Source organism: Manacus vitellinus, unplaced genomic scaffold (genome assembly GCF_001715985.3).
Source record: "Manacus vitellinus isolate BGI_N305 unplaced genomic scaffold, ASM171598v3 scaffold_8_pilon, whole genome shotgun sequence".
In the NCBI taxonomy this organism is placed as follows: domain Eukaryota; kingdom Metazoa; phylum Chordata; class Aves; order Passeriformes; family Pipridae; genus Manacus; species Manacus vitellinus.
The window spans coordinates 26589003-26611872 of NW_021940864.1; the positions used below are offsets into that span (position 1 = coordinate 26589003).

At 39.7% G+C, this 22870-nt stretch overlaps 2 protein-coding genes across 2 annotated transcripts in view; one reads left to right on the plus strand and one right to left on the minus strand.

Moving 5' to 3' along the window:
- The window catches only part of ACTN2 (actinin alpha 2), a 68111-nt gene extending 61352 nt beyond the window's left edge, over window positions 1-6759 (minus strand). The window contains exon 1 of the mRNA XM_008920139.3: window positions 6358-6759. Coding sequence (XP_008918387.1) covers window positions 6358-6492 — 135 coding nt within the window. The 5' untranslated portion in view covers window positions 6493-6759. The remainder of the gene's footprint in view (window positions 1-6357) is intronic.
- A 15275-nt stretch (window positions 6760-22034) lies between these two features.
- The window catches only part of HEATR1 (HEAT repeat containing 1), a 37140-nt gene continuing 36304 nt past the window's right edge, over window positions 22035-22870 (plus strand). Inside the window, exon 1 of the mRNA XM_029965126.1 lies at window positions 22035-22200. Coding sequence (XP_029820986.1) covers window positions 22035-22200 — 166 coding nt within the window. The remainder of the gene's footprint in view (window positions 22201-22870) is intronic.

Here is a 22870-nt window from a genome sequence, read left to right on the forward strand (position 1 = left end):
AAAATGGTCCTTATAATTTATTTCCATGATCATACAGTTCTGTTCTGGGCAGATATCTGGGGGTTAATTAACAGCTGAATTGAGACTGTAGGAGTTATCAATTTGACAACACTTAATAAACGCATACAGAGCCTGGAACAGGTCAACATTGAGAGGTTCATTTGAGTTTAAATAGAAAACATAATATTGAGTAATATATTTATTTCTCGCACTTAGTATTGGTAAAGAAAACCTTCCCATTCAAACAAACTACGACTTAATAATTTCGAGTAAAGTGAATTTCGTAATACTTTTCTTTGAATTTTTTTTCATATACCAGCACCACAGTATTCAGGCCTGCACACAAAATCGACAGCTTCCAAGACAAAATATGAAGCACACTGACAAAATATGATCGTTTCACTATCCTTTCAGCATGCTCCTCTCAAACACCCTTCCATGCAAGTAACATCAGTAAGAGGAATTTAACATGTTACTATTTTAACAAGCACTAATCTCAAAGAGGCAAATTGTACAGAACAAGCCATAAACACATCCCATATTTCTACAGACTCCTTCTGCCCTCATGGCAACTCTTCATAGGATAAGAGAAACTGCAACTCTATGGCCTTCTGTTGCATCAGTGTCTAATACTTGGGACAGTTACAGCAGATCCTGAAAAATCAAGACATGCTGTTGCAGAAAAAAAAAATTAAGTTCATCCATTGACTACTAGGTTCTGAGCTGGATCTCATAGGGGGCCATTTACCACTGAGATCATCACTTGAAGAGCACTCAGGATTTAAAAGAAAACAAGAGATGTTCTATGTCTGTTCTTAATACTAGAGTTTTTGGCATCCACTGTTTGAAAAGAAAATTCTTGATGCCCCTGGAGGAGCATTTGGCCTTGGAGTGCTGAAACTTCATGTTTCATAAAGGTGCACTCTGCATCTATAGTGGCCTTTATCATTTGGCAAGACATTGTTATTCTATAGAAGACAGCCGAGTACTTGCTGAATACTAGGAAAAAAGTCTAAAAAAGGTGAAATTGTTTGCTCTTTTAATTGTTAGTACTAATAGAAACTCCTGCATTTCAACCAACAGAACTTCCAAGACACCTACACCATCCTGATTATCTGCATAAAAGGTAAGGGAGGGAGAGAATTGCAGTGTAGGACTCATCATATGATATGGTATATCTTATCATAGCACATGGTTTTCCCATTATCATTCCATTTTTGAGTCTGGATGATTTTTCTCCTGGCATAATAAATCCCCTTCTGAAACTAGTCCTAAAGCTACTCAACTTAGTACCCTCATCTTTATAAGAAATATCCAATAGTTAACAGGTAAGTACTAGGAATAAGTAATCTGAAGGTTCATACTCTCTTAGAAAGGAGTGTAACTTTTGCTTCCCCCACACCTCCTACATTCACATCCAGACCCCGTTCACGCTGCTCACTCGCACAGGAGAATCTGTGTGCCTTCTCAGCAATCCCACTGGTATTCCAAGTGGGTAAAAAGTGTCACCTCATTAAAAACCCTCTAGCGGTGGATGGTTTCTGTGTGTGCAATGGAGCCTAATGTCAAGGCTCATTATTAAAGGATAGAATTTTGCATGGTTTAAAAAAAAAAAAAAAAATCAAGCTAATTTTATTTCCAGATAATCTCAGTAAAAGAGGAAGACCTAGGCTGGAATTCCCTCTACACATTGCAGATATTGTTATAGTATGTACAACAATTATTTCAATCTGGAGAAGTGAGAAGTGGTTTACAGGACCGAATTCTGCTGCTGGCATCCAGCCTCTCCTGCCAATCTCTTTCTGCCTTACATTTCTTTTTCATTCATTGAGGCTCTGTTATTTCTCTCTTCCATTGAAGAACAAAGCTGTTTCCTTCCACTATATCTGCCTTCTCACACACCAGTAGAATTCTTACAGGAAGAGGTTTCTGATAAGAAATCAATTTAGATTCCATCCACAGAAGACCAGGCAAACTTCAGAGTAAATCCGGGACACTGAGTCAAACTCTATTTATAGACACTGAAGTCAGACTGAACACAAGGTCAATTTCTCTTTCAGGCTGCAACGAACCTCTCAAATCTGCTGAACTTAATGAAGTTGCAGCAACGCTACAACAATAAGGATGTTGCCCATCATTCACAGTCCTCATAGCTTCTTCCAAATAATTTGCCATACATGTGTCTTCCAAATGCATTTTTTTTTAACTTGCAAGGACAACGGGAGTTGTATTACCAGCCACAGGAGGTAATGCAGATAAATCCTTATAGGTCACACTGAAAATGTAATCTGATATGTACTTCTGAAGACTGGAAAGATACAGCTTCTTTCCTTGAGAATCTTTTCTGAAGTCCTCACTCATGCACAAGGTTCAGCGTTATCAAGATTTGCTTTCACAAAGAGGGCAATATCAAGGTAAATAAATATTCTAAATCTTCTTCTTTATTCTATACCAGTGTAAAAAACCATCAAAATTGTCAGAGATTACATTGACACCTACATTAAAACCCTTCTGCATTAACAAAAAGGTGATACCAGGGCCACACAGCCAGCTAGAATAAGATCATCCACATATAATAATATCAGTAAGGCAAGAAACATGTTCCCAGTTCTTTCTTTATGTGTGTTGATTCAATAGTGTCAGACACATTTGAATGACTGCAGAAGGCACATATTAAATATGTGAAGCCAATTTAGTGTGTTACAATACAACTATCCTGAAGAAGGGATCACATTTTTTTCAGTCTTCCTTAGAAAGCTAACAAAACACATTTCATGTCAAAGTTTAAAAAAGCACACTCACTCCTATAATTATTTATAGTAAAAGTTACAAACAAGAAAGTGCCATTAAACACCTGGCTGACTAAGCAGTGTTGGCAGATCAAACATTGCAAAAACACAGTATGTGCACATTTTGAGTAGCACTGCTGTGCTTGGTTTCCTAAGCTAAGGGACACTGCATTTCCCTATGTCCCCTTTAGTTATACTGAGATATAGGTAGTGAAAACCAAAAGCTTTGTGGAATTTGTTGAGCCTTTTTTTGGAAGCTTAAGAAATATAAAAAATACATTTATTACGGAGAAATATATTTATTATGGAGAAATATATTTATTATGGAGAAAAGAGAAACCATGTTTTAAGTCTTCCACTATAAGCTAGTATGACTTTTGTTCGCACTCCAGTCCAGCAGGGTAGGGGCTGAACTCTAGTCTGACAGACCATAGAACAAATCACTTCTACCAGTTCTTACAATTATCACTGGCCAGCCTCTTTCTACCAATGGGAAAAACGAGGTGACTTGACCTTGTCTAGGGTTACGGGGCAGAATGAAGAAGAGAATCCCACCCTCTCTGGACAGACTTTTCCAAAAGTACTTCCAATATTTTTTTTATTTCTGTGTAGTACTGAAGAAACAAGGGGCCACTCCCATAGATCTTTCAGCCACTGCTTAGCCACATGTGGGCAGGAAGTGTACTGGGTCAAGGAGCAGACTGTAGAAGTTTCCAATCTCATGGTACCCATCTACAGGTTCAAAAGACACCAAGGCCATAATTCTTTAATTAGTTTCTACTATTGGACATCTACTCTGTCTGTTCTACTATTGGACATCTACTGTCCATTTCTACTAATGGACATCTACAGGATGTCCATTCAAAATACTTTTTTTTTTTTTTTTTGTTATTTAGTCTTTCTTTAAAGTTATTGCTGGAAATGCCCAATCATATGATCCCGTTTAAGTTTTTGCCAATAGTGTCTATTGCAGCAAATGGTTGAATTGTTGTATTTTCTTGATTTCCTGAGTTGACACAGGCTAAATGTTACCTCAATGAAAGCATTTGAATTGTTGCTCACATTCAGACAGAGCTAAACCACAACTCATCTTTCTTTCCTATAGTGTACTTCATATTTTTGGGGCATCTGTGACCACCAAGGAGCCTGGATTACAGCAGACCATAATACTCCACTCCATGGTTATAATTAGGTGTCACATCCATTGTAATCCTATGGACGTCATCATGTGTTACCAGCATCTGTTGACAGATTTCATACCAGGCATATCACTGAAATGGCAAGTCTGGAGAGGGCAGCCCACAATAGAAACAATGGCATTTATTTTTGGTTTGATCCAAGACTGTCTAATAGAAAATATATGCTGCCAACTGCCAGGGCTCCACTGAGATCATTTTTCAATATTATATTACCAGTTAGAACAAAGATCTGTGCCCATGTACCTGCAACCTTCTCCTAATAAATAAGGAATTAAGAAAGCGCTTTCTGCCACTGTCTTAGCATGAATTAGGAAAGATAGAAGCCTTAAAATTTTACAAGGTTTAACCAACCCTTTATCATGCAAGTACTTTTCATGTAATAATAATTCAGACTCCTTTCCAAGACAAGGAGTAAGGATCCCCACTCCTAAATTTTATTTAAATATGTTATCATGTTAGTATTAAAACTAAACCCAGGGAACTGGCAACATAAAGTTGGGAGTAAAGCAGAGTCTGCTTTAATTTATCAGTGTTGAAATCTGACTTTCTGCTGAAGTGCTGTCTGTTCAGGGAATGGAAACATAAAATTTTCAATGTAGTATAGCTACTCCCTGATTTTCTGTAAAAGTCAAGAGACTTACTGTAAACATAAAAACATCTTCCTAATCCAAGTCCTCTTTACTTTTGATTATTTCTCTGCATTGAAGGAAAACTGCATTAGAGTGCTGACTATCTAGTAATCTGTCCAATTTTTTTTGAAAACAGCATTCTTTGAAATACAGGACAATTGAATCCTAATCAGATGTAGCCACAACCTCTTACAGCTGCACAGTTTCAAATCACTAAAGCACTTAAGCACTAAGATAATTTCCATTCTCCTTATAAAACAGAAAAACATAGTTGACCATCTGAAGAGTGTCAAATTAAAACTAATGTCAGTGTTGATGAGTACAACTTAATTATTGGTTAGGAGTTGCAGCAGCTGGTAGATCAAGAAAAGTGAACTTCAACTTAGAGAACTTCTCCCACTATATTCATACAGCAGGATCCGAACAGGTGTGAATGTTAAGAAAATTAATAAAACCAGCTAAAACTCACAGGAGGAAGGAGACTCTAAGCTAAATTTGAGCAGAAAATACCAGCTCTACAAACTTTAATGGAAAAGCAAACCCCCTGGCCCCAACAATTCTAACAGCCCTTACTTTTATAGCTATACATTTATAGTATAGCTTTTACAGAAGCTGTGACTGCAACAGTGGGCCAGACTCTCTCATAAGATCTTAACTGGCACCTTCTACTTAGGTTTTGAAGTGAGCTGCTCAGCTATGCAGAATACATATTCAACCTTATTGTCCAGAGCACTGTCTTTCTCTCCCTCCCTTTTTTTTTCCATTCTTGTAACCAGCAGATAACCTTTTAATCCCAGATCTGTCAGCTGTGACTTCAGCATCACCTTTCAAATTAGAATGTAACAAATCCTCTACAATATTTCATCTCTCTTTTCCATGTGCTGTTTAAAACTTAGTGTTCTGAAATTAGAAGTGCAAATATTACTAAAGTATCAAACCACTAACAAGACTGATGTGGGATCATAATTTCTGCCTATGTTCAGAAAAAGAGCATGGGCAGTACTTGGTGGCTCAATAGTTTTCTTACATCTAAAAGGCAAGAAGCGTTTCCTACACAACAGTATATTCCAACATATTTACAGACCTGTTTTTTTCCCAGACAGTGAACTGGCATGTGGGAACCTAATCGTGAAATACAGTTTTCCAAATATAGCCTGGATGTATTTCTAGGCAATACTTTCCTTGTCAGATCATTCAGTTGGAATGAAGAGTATATTCTACTAAGAGCTGACTTGCAAGATCGCAACTTCAAAAGTGATTTCTCAGTCTGCTCTCAGAAATATTGCAAAGTTCTGTTGCACACCAATTTTGAACCATCTCATTCATCTCCCTGTTTATAATTGCAATTTACTCTTTTTCAAAATCCACCAGGCGCACACATCAATTCAGAGTCTGCTTTCTGAAAGGAGGACCTAGGAAGCGAAGTTAAAAAGTACTGAAACATTAATACATAAATCTAGCGATACTGACAGGATATTTCCAGTGCAATAAAAAAAACCTCCTGACTCTCATAAATCGTTTTCATCTGACATAGGTTTCACTTAAGAATAAAAACAGCAAATGCTTTATCCCCAAAATATGGCATAGCAACTATACATTATATACATGTTTTATACAATGTAAAATATGTTTTATTAGAACCCCTTGCTGTACGGCCCTGACAATTCCAGATACAGCATGGAAATAAGAGAGGACATCATTCCGTACAGAACCACACAGACAAACACATTGTTTTCAGACCTTCCTTTGCTGTTTCTCCCATGCTGGGTCCAGGAGCAGGTCCCTGTCCCATTCTTCTTCTTGGGTCATGTACTCATCTTCTTCATAGTTATAGGTGTACTGCATGTTTGTTTCTATCTGGTTCATGCTGTTCATGCTACCGGGGGATCAGCTTCAGCTGCTGAGGCTTCTACTACAATTTGAGTTTGCTTGCTGATGGGTTGTAGGTAGCAGTGTCTGTTTTCTTTTCTTTCTTTTTTTTTTTTTTTTCCTTTTTCCAAGGTGACAGGGAGTGAATATGGACGAATCTTGCTGAGAGCAGAGGCTGAAACTGTCAGGTAGGTGCTGACGTGTGGTGACCTTGCTTCCCTCTCTCCCTTGCCCTCCTTCACTCTCTCTCTCTCCCTCTGTGGCTGCTGCTGTCGGTCCCTGCGGCTGACCCCTCGGAGAAGCCCAGGGCGGCTCATTGCCGCGGCTTATTATCCCCGCCGGGCTGTCACGTGGCGCTCGGGCGGCGGCCCCTGTCCCAGCCCCGCTGCAGGGCGGCGGGAGGGAGGTGATGGGCGACTGATCCGCACGGGCAGCCGGGGATGGGCCGCGGGAGAGCAAGGATGGGCAGGGGGCTGCGGGAGCTCGTCTGCCTGTCTGTCGTGCCTTACGATTTGACACAGACTTGTCTTTTTATTCCCCTCCTACTGATATGTATTTCTACTTCTCAAGACCCGTCTATGATTTGCTAATGTAGTTTGGCACAGTTTATCATTAGTCTGAAGTCGGTATCTGTCCTTGAGCCACTTCACACTTTCGGATTAAGGATCACACGAGCCAGCACAGACAAGGACACTCAAGAGATGAAACAATTTCCATTGGAGATCAGGTCTGGAGTTAACCAGAAAGCATGGAAGCACAACTTTAAAAAGCAATGCATATATTTTTGTCTAGGAAACAGTCTCAGTAAATCCAAAAGCAGGCACCAAGAAGCACATACAAAGGCCCGTAGAACCAGTAACTTCACATACGTGTGACAGGAACCATTTACCCGTGTTTCCCATAGAGCAAAATCCAAAAGGATAGCACTGAGATCAAGCACCCTGGCAAGCTTGTCCCGTATCTCCCGTGCCATATCATTTCAGTTGTCCCAGTAACAGGGTTTCTTCTGGGAATTGGCAAGTTTACTATGTTCTTCATGTAGCTTGTCATTAATACCTGCACCTATCATCAGCCAAGGTCATCCTCGCTAGCAGTGGCCACACAGGATACAATTCCATCCTCACTTAGGAAAAGAAAATGCTCACCAAAGCTGAGCTTTTAAAAGCTGTAAATGACAAACTCATATACAAGGGGAAAATGTTTAGTAAAGACAACAGTAGGTCTCTAAGCCAATGTAGATGAATAACCACAATAATTTACAGCTTATGTCCTCTATTTCATATTGCTAACTGAAGCTCTGCTTTCTGCCAAGTCATCTTCTAGCCCATAAGAATATAGAAGAACAATGCAATATAGAAGAACATGCATACATGCACAGAAAATATCTACTCACTAGCTCAAAAAAACTTCATAAATACAGCACTAAGGTTGCAAATCGGAATTGCAGTACTAAGGTTGCAAATCGGAATTCAGAAAAGGATTGAAACACTTCATGCAATAAAAGCAAGCTGAACTTCTGAAGACTGATGCACATACTGTAAGACAAACAGTCCAAAAATGAAATTCCAAATCTAAGCAGCAAAGTCAGAACCACATGCTTTTTGCCTGCTCAGTGCAAACACTCTCAAAGTTGCTACACTTCCATCTATATAATGAACTAATGTTGGTGAATGCTGCCTAGACTTTTTTGTTCAAGTGCAGATGAGCATTCTCTTAGGATACTCTCAGACAATATCAAATTGCAATTACAAAACAAATTAGCTCACATAGATACACATTAAGTGTATGCTGGTGTAATTTGTGTGGTTTATTTTTATAGCTCGGTAGTCACCTGTGGTTTGAAATAGTCCAATTGTAATCACCTAAATGATAATTTAAGCCTTTGAAGTCAGTAAAACCATTTCTTCTTTTTCACCATACAAAGCACAGAAGAATTTCTAAAGGAAATGCATAAGTCAGAGAAGCCCTAGAAGTATAGACATAAATCTGTAATGCTCTGACTCACAGCTGTCCCCCATGCAAAGAGCTCTCCTGCACTAATGAAACCTGTGACCTTTCATGCACTCCCTCATTAGAGGTGAGGCACTGCAACCAGCTTTGTGCCTTTCCTCAGCGCTGCCTTGTCTGGGGATCCATGTGGATGAAGTCACACGGTACCGTACCCTTCCCCATCGTGCAGTACAGGTGAGCCTTACAGGTACTGACGGCTTCGTGCAGGAAGGTATTAGCTAAAACCCATGTTTTATATGTTGGCCTTCACCCTCTAACACAGGCCAGGGGGCCTTTGTCATGAAATAAAAACTGAGGTGGGATGGTGACAAAGAATATCCAATCACACTGTGGATTAGGACTAGAGTCAGACCCATGTCTAGATTTCTAGATATCAAAAGTAAGTCTAGCCAAATTTTCCAGAATTATAAAAGAAGTTTGCCAAGTTTTTTCATAAAATAACTGGATTTACTCAAAGCATACCTAGCCACTGCTGCAAAGGTACTGTTCATTTTTTCATGTTTACTTGGTACATATGTAAATAGTACTTTGATAACAAAGAAAATGAAACAAAAATGTTTAATTGTTCCAAGCAAACTAGAACCAAATTGTTCCAAGCTAGAACCACAGTCCCACTCAGCTAGTCTGAGAGATTTTAAAAAGTAAGTATTTCAAGATCCACTTTGGCTAGGTAATATTAGTCCATTTGGGATCAAAAAATATAGGGGACTTCAACTTTTTCAGTGTGCATTTTCAGAAAGTTGGGCTTTTTGTCTATAAAACAGAAAACTAAATGGAATAGCCCCATTAAAAAAAAAACCAAACCAAACCCACCTGCCTATCTTGATGGAATCTGACATGTTTTAGCTTCTCTGAATAACTGCTTACTGCCTCTTAATCAGAGAGCATGAGTAGGCAGAAGAGATATTTATAGATGGAGCTTTAGGAGTAGTATCTGGTATTTTGTTTACTACTTTAATTTAATTTTATAAACTAACTGTGCAGATGGTAATGAGAAGCATATGAATGGAGGTCCGTAGTGGAAGAAGAGCCAGAATGGAACTCTGACGCCAAACTTGAAGCGGAAAGGGAGATGCCTCTTTCAGCTCAACAAGAGAAAAGCAAAGCTGTGCCTAGCACAGTAGTATGAATAAAGCAGTTTGCTTCAACCAGTTTATTTCCACATCAGAGGTAGGTTAGAACTATCTCCACTAAAGCTGGCAGAGTTGCACTGCTACAAACTATGTGTGCCTAAGAAGAAAGGAAATCAAATCAAAACAGAGATTAGCAACCTGAGCAGGAAAGAAAGAACATAAGTCAGAAACAGAGAAAAAGAAAGAAACACAATGAACTACATGGATAGGTAGTTTTAAGTTAACATGGCAAGATACTGGAGAGTCAGCAAGTACAGTTGAGGTAGAAATGACAGTTTGTTTACAATGTGGCAAGACAAAAAGAATACTCATGATTGCCAAATGAATTAGAAGAAATAAGGTTGCACAGGGAGACAAGAAATGGAGATAGCAGAGCTGAATTGTCAACTGTTTTTATCTTTTATTTGGTAAAAGGTGTGCAGTTGTAGTTCATGCTAATATAAATGTTAGCAAGGGCCTAACCAGAAGAACGATGCCTGTGGCAACCAGATATCACTTCCCATGTATGAGGAGTACCAAACAGGCTTTCCTAACAGGAGCAGCAGGTCTGTGAGGTCACCTCCCAGCGTGCTTTGCATTAAGCTACTTGAGAATCAAAGGGCTTTTCTAACTAAAGAAAGTCAATTTTTATCATTTGTTTTAATGAAATGGAAAGTGTTTCACACATTTTTTATTTAACATTCATTTACTTGTCAAAAGCCATCATACCATTCTCTCAAGAACTCAGTCTGCATTTTTTACTGTTCCTCAGACTTTCAATCCTTCAACACGCTTCTTATTCTTCCCTCTCACAAAATCTTAGAATGAGAATAAAACCACAACTTGTTAATAAAACAAAAATGCTGACCACCACATTTCACCAGATCATTCCTCTATTCGAACTTAGTGAGATATAGACTAAGAAATAAGCCAGATTTCTCTACTTAAATAATTGCCCATGAAACAATCAACTGATGTAGAAATAATCACCGTTAGTTTTCAGTTTTAGCACTTCTGTATAGGAACGCAATAGTTCATATCTGCCAAAACTACCTCAGAAAGGCCACAGAAAGATAAAGAACCTCATGAGAGCTCAGTCAGTCATTGAGTCTTTAAGTAATCATAGTCTTTTTGTTTGTCTGTTTCTTTGTGAAAAAGAACAATAGAATGGTTTCTCAATAAAGAAGTCAATGAAAGGTAATAGAAAAGAAATTCAAACTAATTATTCTCTTGTGTAAACTGTTAACAGGATCTTAAAAAAGGGATCAAAAAGCCCTTTAACTTTCACAGCATGTCATAACTGTCACTTGTACATAAAATGTATTTCTGCTTGTAGCAAATATCCACTAGTTTAAAGCTTAACCAACAAGAATATGAATTATTTAAATAAGATAATGATAATTTAAATTGGTTCAAAATGTTGGATTCTGTTAAAAATTGTGCATACATTTCCTGAGCAAAGCTAAGGAGAAAGGTGAGATGTGTTAAAAAATGTATTTATCATTTATTGGATTTCAAGAGACATCACTTTTTTTTTTTAATACACTAAATATAACCTGCCTTCTTCAATTTAAGAAACACACTATATTGTAAGTTCATAAAAATAAAAAAAGCAATTAAATTCATTAGGTAAGGGCAGTATGAATAAACTTTAAACTTGCTTCATATTCCTGAAATGAACACATACAGAGAAAACAGAAAGAGAGCAGAGAAGAGAAGCATAGATCTAGGAACCAAATTTCTTTGTCTGAGCTAAGGAAAAGCACTATGGGCACTAAGCATATTAGCCCTCCCACATTTATGCACCAAGAGGCACAAACTTTGGCTCTGAAAATTCTTCACGCTACTCATACATGGTGATATTAACTATACAGTAGCTAATTACTTTTTTAAAAGTATAGTATTTCAAAGTACAGGTTTGGAAATAAAAATTAAGAAAGAGCTGAAAAAATGCAGTGCTAGCTTCATAGTAGCAACTGTCATTGTCAGGAGATCCCGAAGTGTTCCATCAGCTATATATAGACACAACTTACTCTGTCCCTGAAATTCAGCCATGGATGAAGTGTAGCAAGAAACATTTATGGGACAGACAAATACTACCAAAGCGTAGCTTGGGCTTCAGGGGTATGGAGAAAACGCTGACTGCACTGACATCACTGGCTTTTGCCAACCCTTTGTGCGGAAGGAAAATCACGGGGCTGAGATATGGGGTGATCATGCCAGTTTAAGATGCCCTTGTGTGACCTTGAGCAAGTCAATTCAGATAAAATTTTCCCCAAAAGCTAAGTGTTGGCTTGTTAGACTACTCTCACTGAGAGAAACAAGCTTGTTGTGCTGCACTGTCCCATCTCTGAAACAGTGTGAGCAATGCTTCCTTTGGTCCTTAATGTCCACCTAGAACATAAATTCTCTGGAGCAGATGCTTTGTCTGACTAAAAGCCCTGAGGAGCCTACACAACAACTATGATTATAGCGTGCTTTACCTACCCAACACCCTTCACCTCCATGTTTGTCTCTCCAGTCTGTGTGTAGCCTGCACCCAAAAATATCTAGCATTATTCTAGTATGTCAGGCTTGCTCAGGCATTCAGGGTCCCTTATACCCTTGAAGGGGTGTTCCTACTCTTTGTAGGCCGGGCTTGGAGCTTTGCATCCTGCACTGTGGATGGGCCCGGCTCTCAGAGAAGGTTCAAGGCAGAGAGCCGCAGGAAACATTCAATATCTGGTCTCTGCCACAGTATCACCAGGCAGTACTGTGATACATAATAACAATCAGACTGCAATGTGAGTGCTGAAAGATGTAATGAAGCAGGGCAAACCTTCAAGCCGTGGTGACTACCAGGCAGCGCTACACAAGGTCATACCTTCCATGGATCAGAAGAGCTCTCAAACCTCACATTCTGAGGTATTTCTATTCATTTTTTTAGAAGGAACCACTACACTTGAACTGCCTTATCCCTTGAGCTAGCCTCTTGAGGGTGCCTTTTTGCTTTAATGGTTCTTGTCTGGGTAAGTGCAACTCACAAAGACAGAACAGATCATGGACTAAATAATATTAGAAGTTTTGATAGATGCTTTGCACATATTAGAAATGTGCAAAAGAAAAACTGGGAAAAGTATATTGTAATTTATATACAGAACTTTAGTCAGTCTGTTGGCACACTGAAGTTGTAGAGCAATATGCAGTGAGCTACAACGCAATACATCCAGTAACAGGTGGGGAAACTACAAATAGTGCTGGCATAAGGTCGGAAAAAATGGTGAGACAGATCCAGGATTTTAAAAATGGTTCAGTGACGAGAATGCAAGGGGCAGGACTAGGGGTATAGCACGGCCTATCACAAATCTTCTGAAGAAACATTCACAAATCATGTGTTCTCAGAATCCTGGCTGTGTTCCTATTTTATGCTGGCTTAGATTTATCCTACAGAGATACTAAGCAAGGAAGAAACTGTGTGAGTAGGGCAATGTGAAAGCTGCAACTGATTATACAATTTATACTTCATGAGTGCAACCAGTTAAGAAAATCCCCTAGTAGGCCAGCCTGTGACTTTTTTGTCTAAAAAACCACCACAGTATTCAGTAACAGTTTTGGTCACAATGAGAAAAGGGGGGTTGGGGGGAGGGGTGAGATAAGGAATGCAAAGACAACATGCCTTTATTTATCTAGAAACAAATATCGTCAACTAAGTCAGACTTTCCAGACAATAATTATCCAAGAGGCACAGACGAGACATGGCAGGTTTGAAATCACTGAGGTATGAGGCTGAGATTATGGGCACAGGATATGGGCACTGGATATCCAACACTGCTGTGTTCTAAACTCAGCATTTGTACAGGTTGACTGAATGACCTTTGACAGTTGCAGTCTCGATGCCCTCATTTCTCTTTCCAGATACACCAGTGTAATACCACTAATATCTATAAGATTAAAGTTACTCAGGAAGGCAACCTGGTTGAACAAATTGCCAGTGTGTAAAAATGAACACCAGCTACTTAATATTCATTTCACAGGAGTGATACAAAGATTAGTAAAAGCAGCAAATTCATCCCTGTATACAGCAGCATTAGGCACAACCTGAATTACTGCTAAACAGGGATAACATGTTCTTTATACATGTATTGCACAAGTTTTTCTTCTCCAGAACTCTTGTCTTTACATCCTGTCCAACAAAGCTTTACTCTGACACTTGGCTGTATTAAGAACCAGCACTGAGAAAATGAGCAATGTTCCTGCCATGCCTAACATGAAAGCAACAAGGCCTGTATTTTCCAATTCCTGTTCTGAAGACAATGTTCCCTTCAACTGTGATCCTTCTCACTAACATCAGACATATTCTTATATCAGGAGAAATGAGCATCAGTTTTACACAACACATTTTCCAGTATGAGACTAGTTGCTCTTGAGATCTACCATCAATAACCTACTCATGGTGAAGGCTCCTGTTTATTTTCAATCCCTCTGAATGTGGACAAGTCCTTTGTTTCTTAACTGGCTCACCTCTCTTCCTGCCTAAGTTCAGCTTAGCATAAGCAAAATAGGATAGAAGGGCATTTAAACATTTCTTCACTTTGAAACTAATTATTCCATAGGATAAATGCAGTAGACCTATGCAAATGGGCCGTCCAGACCTCTGTTGTGTTCCATAGTTAAATCTGGAATAGTGGTAATCTTCCAGATTTTCATAACTGAACCAAAATCAAGAGGTTACAAGTTTTTTTTAAGCCAGAAGCTGATCTAGGTAATTTTCCAGTTCATATGGACAACAGTTGCTGGAGGTGGAGACAGCAACAAAGGTGAACCTACCTCTATAGGCTGTAAGGCTCCACATGTATTTATATAAACTCCTCTATAGGCTGTAAGGCTCCACATGTATTTATATAAACTCCTAAATTCATTTTTCAGTAGATACAATCTGAACACATCTTCCCCTGATAAAAGCATTCAGCAGAAAGTTTATTTGGCAGTTCACATGGATGGATTCAAATATATCTTCGACTTCTCTACGGCAGATCGGGTTGTTATGAGTGTGCTTCTAGAATACCATGGCACTTTTTCATTTGCTCCCTATAGCTCAGCAATTCCCCTTATACCACTTCCATAGGTAAACCTGGCACACAGATGATATATGGAAGATCAGGCCCTAAATTTGTAGGGCTTGATGTTTTTAATGTTAAAGTACCAGTGGTGGGGGTCAGGAGGGTCATAGAATGCACTTTCAATTGCAGGAGAGAGTGTTTAAAACAATGCATGATGGAAATACCAGACAAAAATAGGATTCTGCTGGGTCTAAAGGTTCAAAACATCAGCTTTACTCAGTGGGGAAAAATGCAGTATGTAATTGTACTCTGTAAAGCACTTAAGGGAAAAGACACTGCCTTAGTACCAGCATTTATTATCCTAAAACTATCCACTGGATGGGGAAACAGAACTATGTACAGTTTGGAGAATGTGCCTCAGTTTTCTTTCTATAGATCAGAAATAATGCTAATACTGTGCAGTATAAGGAAGAGTGTGAAAATCAAATACCAGATAGATTTGGAATACTTGAAGACAAGTACAAACACTGTGATGACCAGAGCTGAAAAATCTTAAATTATGTAGCTGGGAACATGCTTAAACTGAGTGCAGCAGACCTTCACTGAATAAAGAAGAGAAAGCATAATGCTGTTGTGCACTGCTTGTGCAGTACACTGAACAAAGCACAATTTCTGGAAAAAAAGTAGTTTGTGACTATACAATTAAATTCTGCATTGTGATACATGCAAAAGAGCTGGGAAAACTTAACTCTACCATAGTCCACCATTAATTAACTTGTGATTGTGATGTTCTTTTAAGATAACTGCACTACAACTAATAATAAATAAAGTATAAATTAAGTAATTATAAATGGGGTCTGAATTGGAAGACAGTTCATATGCAATGTTAAGGAAAGCACTAAAGGTTTCCAGAGCAGCCTAGCAGTTCCCAAACCACTACAGCTTCTGCTCAAGAAAGAATATCATGTTTTGCATCTCAGATCTGTCTGTTGCAGTTCACACACACGATTCTTTAAACGTGTTACAGTGACACAGACAGACTAGACACATTTTTTAGATTAGTCATAAATTGTTTAAAATGTTTTGTTGCCCCTCTACAGAATAAAACCAGGCACATATGTCACCATACTGGTGAGAACTGGCAGGAAATACAAACCCAAGGGATTCTACCATAAGTAAAGTGAGAAAGATTTTGAAGTGTAACCTCTCCTGTGCAGTACTTGAGAGCACTGCAGCAGCAAGTGTTTTGTCTCTGGTCACCAGGATTATTGAAAAGAAATGTATCAGCATCAGTGGCAGAAGCACCTGATTCTTAGTGCTACACACTCCCCTCTACTACATGCTCAAGTCCAGGTTGCCTTCCTACCCACTATACCAAGTGCTTGTTGAGCATTCTGTGGAAATATAGAAATAGCACCCTCCTTTCTGTGTGTCCGAGGAATTGCCTCTGGTGTCACTGGATCTCTAAGTCTCGCTCAAGTTCTTTCTCTACAGAGAACTCCCTTAAGTCACTAGCATGCACGATGTAAGAGTTATTAGTTGTTATCTAGAACATTGCCAGTTGTCAAGGCTATTTTATGCAAGGGTGCAAGGCACAGAGACAGCAGGGCCACTATTTTAAGTCTAAAAACATGACGCCTCTAGTAAATCAGAAAATCTGGAGATCTAGGTTTTTTAGTAAAACTCAGAGGCATGCCCTCACCATTGAAATCAAACACACTACCTCTTCTAATACCAGGGGTTTTCCCCCCAAGAATTCTCACAACACATAACTGCACAAAGAGTTTCCAATCCACAATGAAAGCAAATACAAAAGCAAAACACTTTTTAAAATACCACTGAAATGCAGGGAAAAAATTAGGGGATTTTTGTGACTGCAGATACTCTGTATGATTCAGTATCACAGAAAAGCACTCTCTGACTCTTTAATACTTTTAAAATATTATAATATTAATATCTCATATATATTCATATATATATACACATACATTAAAAAAATGTTCTGTTGTTCACAGTGTTCACAGTGGCACTGTGCTAGGCATTACATGAATGTTTAACTCATCACTACACAAAAAAATATGGAAAATAAATAAACTTTATAAACTGAATAAATAAAAATACGTAACTGAATATAATTGAACAGCAAAAGTGGGAGATAAATATTTTCTCTCTGCTACTGTATGTGATCATACAGTTTTCAGGCATTATCATATAAAGTTGTGAGCCTATTCCAGTTCAAACCACATATTCAGCAGCTGCAGAAAAGGCCCATGGACTGGTAGTGACTGGGGCAAATGAAGAAATGACAGCAGCACAGGCTTCAAGGGCCAGCCTGGGGAAAGACTGAAATTTGTATTCAGTGCATCTGGATAGGAATGACACTATTTCTTCTTCAGGGAAAGAGCTGTGATTCATCTTAGCATTTCAAAAAAGACTCAGCAAATGGCTGGCTGACAAGCAAATAGAGGTTTGAACAGCTGCAGGTCAGGAATGGGTAGCTGTACCATGTGAGATCTGCTGCTTCTCCAATGCCTGTCAGTGGTTTGAGTAACAGGCAATTGAGGGAAGTGACAGCAAGACAGAGTATGCTGCAGTAAGGAAAGTATGCTGTGTTAAGCATGTTCCCTATTGATCACTTCTCCCTTCTTCCCACCCTTCAGTTTATTGTCTCTTTTACTGTTTACAGCCCTGTTATGAATGATGAGACATGTCTGGTACACAACACTCTCCTTACTGCACATTACATCCCAGTTCCCAATGGCCTCATTGCTACACTCCGATTACCAAGCTCTCCCAATGCATTAAACAATGTGACTCACAACTACCACACAGTAGATCTATGACACCTACTCTCTCAGTAGATTGCCTGGCACAGGTACCCTTTTGTAATAACAAACAGCTAACTTATACACACAGTATCGTGTTCCCCAGCCTAAGAAATACCAAAGTGTGACAAAAGACTATCACACTCACATCACATTCACACGAGAGAAATTTTCCTATTTTTCATTGCAACTATTGTGCAGTTGTTAAAATCCAACTTCCTAGCTGAGTTTTTACACAATAAATAAAAAACCCATCAAGTTCATCAAGTAGCTCAGCACTGAAAGGATTGCTTTTTTTCTTCTGTTTTTCACCATCTCCATTTGTCTTCTTTCCTCTTTCTGATGCTTCTGGGATAAACTAGACCTGCCTCAAGTGGATACAAATGGATTTACAAGGATGACTATTGCACACCCTTTTCAAGATGATGCTTTCTTTGTATGTGTGTAGCTGAAGTTAGTTTGTTTATTTGGGATTTATTTCTCCTTATCTAGAACATATATTTAAAAGCTTCCTTTACAACAATTTTGATTCAAAAGCCCCTAGTCTATGTTACCATATCAGAAAGCCTTTAATATAGTAAATTTCCCAAAATAGCTTTCCATTAGCCCATCCAGAGGGTTTCTGTTTATTATTAGATCTGGAATGCAGCTACACACCAGAATTTATGTCTGGGGGAAGTTGCAAAATATTTTCCAAGACAAGCCAGGAAAACACGACACTGCCTGCCACAGTGGTCAGTAAGTCAATGTGCTGGATACATTGCCTAGCAAGGAAGGTTCTTCCAGCCCTTCAGTTCAACTGAAGAGTGATTCTCCCTTCAGTTCTGTTTCAGCAGCGAGAACTACAATTCTCTGTAGCCTCAACCACCACCGAATGGTGATTGTTGACAGAAAATTCAACATGAGCTGGCAATGTGCACTGTTGAAGGAGGTGATTCTCCCTCTCTACACTGCTCTTAAGAGACACCGCCTGGAGTACTGCATACAGTTCTGGTGTCCCCGACACAAGAAGGACATGGAACTGTTGAAGCAAGTCCAGAGGAGGGCCACCAAGTTGATAAGGGGACTGGAGCACCATCCCTATGAAAACAGGTTGAGAAGGTTGGGGCTGTTCAGCCTGGAGAAGAGAAGGTTGCGTGGAGACCTCATAGCAACCTTCCAGTATCTGATGGGGGTCTACAAGAAAGTAAAAGAGGGACTTTCCATCAGGAACTGTAATGATAGGACAAGTGGGAATGGCTTCACATTGAAAAAAGATTAGGTTTAGATTAGAGTTGAGGAAGAAATTCTTTACTGTAAGGGTGGTGAGGCACTGGAACAGGTTCCCCAGAGAAGTGGTGGATGTCCCAACCTTGGCAGTATTCAAGGCCATGCTGGATGGGGCTCTGGGCAGCCTGGTCTAGTGGGAGGTGTCCCAGCCCAGGGGGATATTAGAATGGAGGATTGGAACTGGACGATCTTTAAGGTCCCTTCCAACTCAAATACTTCTGTGATTCTATGGATTATGCTTGATTGTGTCCGCCTCCAGTTACATCAGCTGTGCACTCTTACAGCTTCACAGACCTCATAGAATTACTCCTGAGTTTCACTGATGCAAGCATAAAAAGATTGAGCCCTTAGGGGAGAAAGGGCATACAGGGAAAAAAACCCCTTAACTCTCTCATTTTACATATTTGCACTGCTATATGACAAAATGGCTCCTATCTCTTTGCTTCTAACAAAAGCTTAGCCAAGGGAATAATGGTCTCAAGGCCTTATCAATGTGTACTCCACAGAAGGGTACTGCCTCATCATTTCACAATGCCCACGGGTGAAGGGTGACTGCTGCATTGTCACACAGTGCAGAAAGAACTGAAAACAGAGAAAAATACATTAATGCAGCCTTAAAGTACAGAATAAAGCACCGTTCTTCATTATTATTACAGTAATTCTATAAATTCAGAGACCACAGATGTGTTCTGAATTAAGAACAAAGGACACAGATTAGCTCAGAGTAGCAGGTTTAACTGCACAGCCCCCACAACTACAGAACTTTGGAATGCCTCCTACAACCAACAGCAAAATACAATATATTCCTTGACAATAAGATTACCTGGGGTGAACAAGATGTTCAAGCCACTGCTCTGGAATACAGATTAGCTTACAGTTCACTTCACATACATATACCCACATTAAAAACACATATCTGTTAACACCTACTTTTGCTTAAAAAGTTAGAGAACTTGATACACTCTAAGAAAATTATGATCTCCCTTGCATACCCTAGAAAGGTTGTAATATTACTTCGGTATGCTGCAATCAGATCATATTTTGGATGCCAAGCACTGTCACGTTTCCAGTTAGAAATGGCATGGAGAAATGTCAGGGTACTTACCAAGTGGTGGTGAAGCGCAGGGAAGGCGGCTCTCTTCTGTCTCCTTCAGAACTGTTAATCATAACTAGATTACAGAATGTGGTGCAAGAAGGAAAGAGAAGCATCATATTAGTAAATTAATTAATAATCATTTAAGAGTACTTAGTAAAGCACTCTCTAACTTCGTATGAAAACAGTAAATTGCACAGGTAGTACTCGACCCCTTATCTTCACTCTGATATATTACAATTGAATGCTACTGAACATTCTATTTTTGGTATCAAAAGTTATTTCCTTTTCCTCTTTAAATAAAATTCCTCCCCATCTGTTGCCTGCAAATGAAACCAAACCAGAAAGATTCATTCTGGGAGCACAGCTAATGGGAATTTGGCCTACATGGCAGAACAAGTTCTGGTCTGCATAAAATCTCTGAAATGCTCAGTGTGATGGGGGCTCCTCATCACCACTTCATTCTACAAATCTTCTCCTACTGGGTTGCATTACTTACAAAGGCAGATGTAGCTCTATATATACACACCTGGTGAGTTGACTTGGAAGAAAAGGAGTATAAAGACTAGACCTTTAACTATTTAAAGACATCAATTATATTTGCACCAGCAGTACCACAAATTTACTCAGATGTAAAGATTAAAAGTTTAATAGTTTGCCTTTCTCAATTAAATCTTTTCAAGCACACCAATGCTTACAAGTGAATTGATTTACAGAAAATGCTTGAAACTGAACACTTTTTCCCAAATAAAAGTTAGCATATGACAATTTATATTCTAAGACTGTAAGATTTTTGAACAGACAATATATGTCAAACACAGTTTAGTAGCAGCCATCAGCACAGGTGATCTCAGCTGTAGCGTGGCTACAAGAATTCCACCCACACAGATCATCTATGTGATGACAAGCTAAAGGAACTGGTTGAAACAGGCTTGAATTTCAGTTCAGAGAAGCATCTCTTTGTAGTCCACCATGGAGCACATCTCCCTGATATTCAGCTTCAACACTGGATAATACAATATCAACTAAGCATATTTCCTAATAGAATGTCTGGTTTTACATTTTTCCCAGGAAACACTTTTTTATAATTAAATCCAGAACAAATATTTTTCCATCTAAAGAAGGTTTCTCTGTTCCTCCAATTAACCTCCAAAGGGAATCCTGGCTTTACTCTGAAACCAAACAAGCATGAAACAGAAAGCACAAAGGTATGAAACCTCTTTTTCGCAGCGCTCCACTGGAGAGAATAGAGTGGGATAGGAGTACCGGAAAACCTGAACACATTTCAGCATTTACAACTTCTAGTTTATCATTCTGGCTAGAGTACTTAAATAATGAATCACATTGCTAAAAAAAAGTTGCTAGTTTTCCTTTTTTTTAGAAACAGATTTCTGCACTTTGCATATTTTCTACATATTTTAATGTTTGGTATTTTTAGGCATGGAAACTTGCATATTTAGGCAGGTTTAAACTATGCAAAAATAAGGCCACATGAAGGCTTCATGAAGGAAAAAGATGCACAGAAACCATAGCAAATGTGAAAAAGAGATGGGTTTTTTTACTACCTTTTTTGTTTGTTTTTTCACTATTTTTTACTGTCTTCCTGGCCTTTTGGTTTGTACCATCCCTAGTAATCTCATTTGCTAGATGGTCAGTATCTCAAGTATTAGAACAATCAGAAAAATAACAGGTTTTTAATATTAGAAATTTCTTTTTAATCTGAGGGTAATCAATCCTTGGATGAGAGGCGCAGTGAAGCTGTAGAATTTCCATCCTTGGAGATACTCCAAACACAATGAGACTAAGGTCTAAGCAACCTGCTGTAAGCTGGCCCTGCTCTGGGGCTAGATCAGATGACTTTCAGAGGCTTCTTCCAACCTACACCATTCTGTGGTTCTGCAGTTGGGATCTAGCCCATACACACTACTATAGCTTTCAAGACCTTTCGCTCATAGGAATCCTGCACTTCCTGTAGCATCACTCACTCCAGACATGGAAAAATCCCAGAACTCTAGTTGTTCTAGTTGTTGCATCTCTTCTCTATGAATAGATGCTGATCCTGTTTAGTGGCTACCCACACACAGCCCGGGCTCTTGCCTTGCAGGGCTCAGCACAAAGTCAGCTACAAGCCTTGCAACAGACACATCACTGAGGTGTCTCCATCAATCCATAGTTGCTGTGTGCCCTCACACCTCGACTCATGCCTGGACTGGTTGCTTCCTCAATGGCAGGCAGTCTGACCCCTGCCCCACACCTGCATGATGATTCCACAGGGACGCTGCACTCTGAGGCATCTGCCCGGATGCGTGAAACCATCCACAATTGCCACAACAGCCACTTCCCTCATGGAGACCAGCCACATGCCGGCATGGCCATTCATGGAGGCGGCACATGCTCAGTGGAACTATAGAATCCTTTAGGTTGGAAAAGACCTCTAAGATCATTGTGTCCACCCACTTGCACTGCCAAGTCTACCACTAAACAGTGGTCACCTCCAGGGATGGTGACTCCACCACTTCCCTGGGCAGCCCATTCCAATGCCTGACCGCCCTTCCAGTAAAACAATTTTTCCTAATATCCAATCTAAACCACTCCGGGCATAACTTGAGGCCATCACCTTTCACCCTGTCGGTTGTTGCATGGGAGAAGTACCCACCTCAGTACAATCTCCTTTCAGGTAAGGTCTCCCCTGAGCCTCCTTTTCTCCAGGCTAAACACCCCGAGCTCCCTCAGCTGCTCCTCTTACACTTGTGCTCCAGACCCTTCCCCATATCCATCGTCCTTCTCTGGACAAGCTTCAGCACCTCAATGTCTTTCTTGAACTGAGGGGTCCAGAACTGGACACAGGTCTGCAGGTGTGTACTCACACCAGTGCAGAACAGAGGGGAAGAATCCCTTCCCTTGTCCCGCTGGGCACACTATTCCTGCTAAGGCCAGGATGCCATTGGCCCTCTGGCCCCCCCGGGCACACTGCTGGCTCATGTCCAGTTGCTCTCCACCGGCACCCACAAAGCCTTTCCCTCCGAGTCGCTTTCA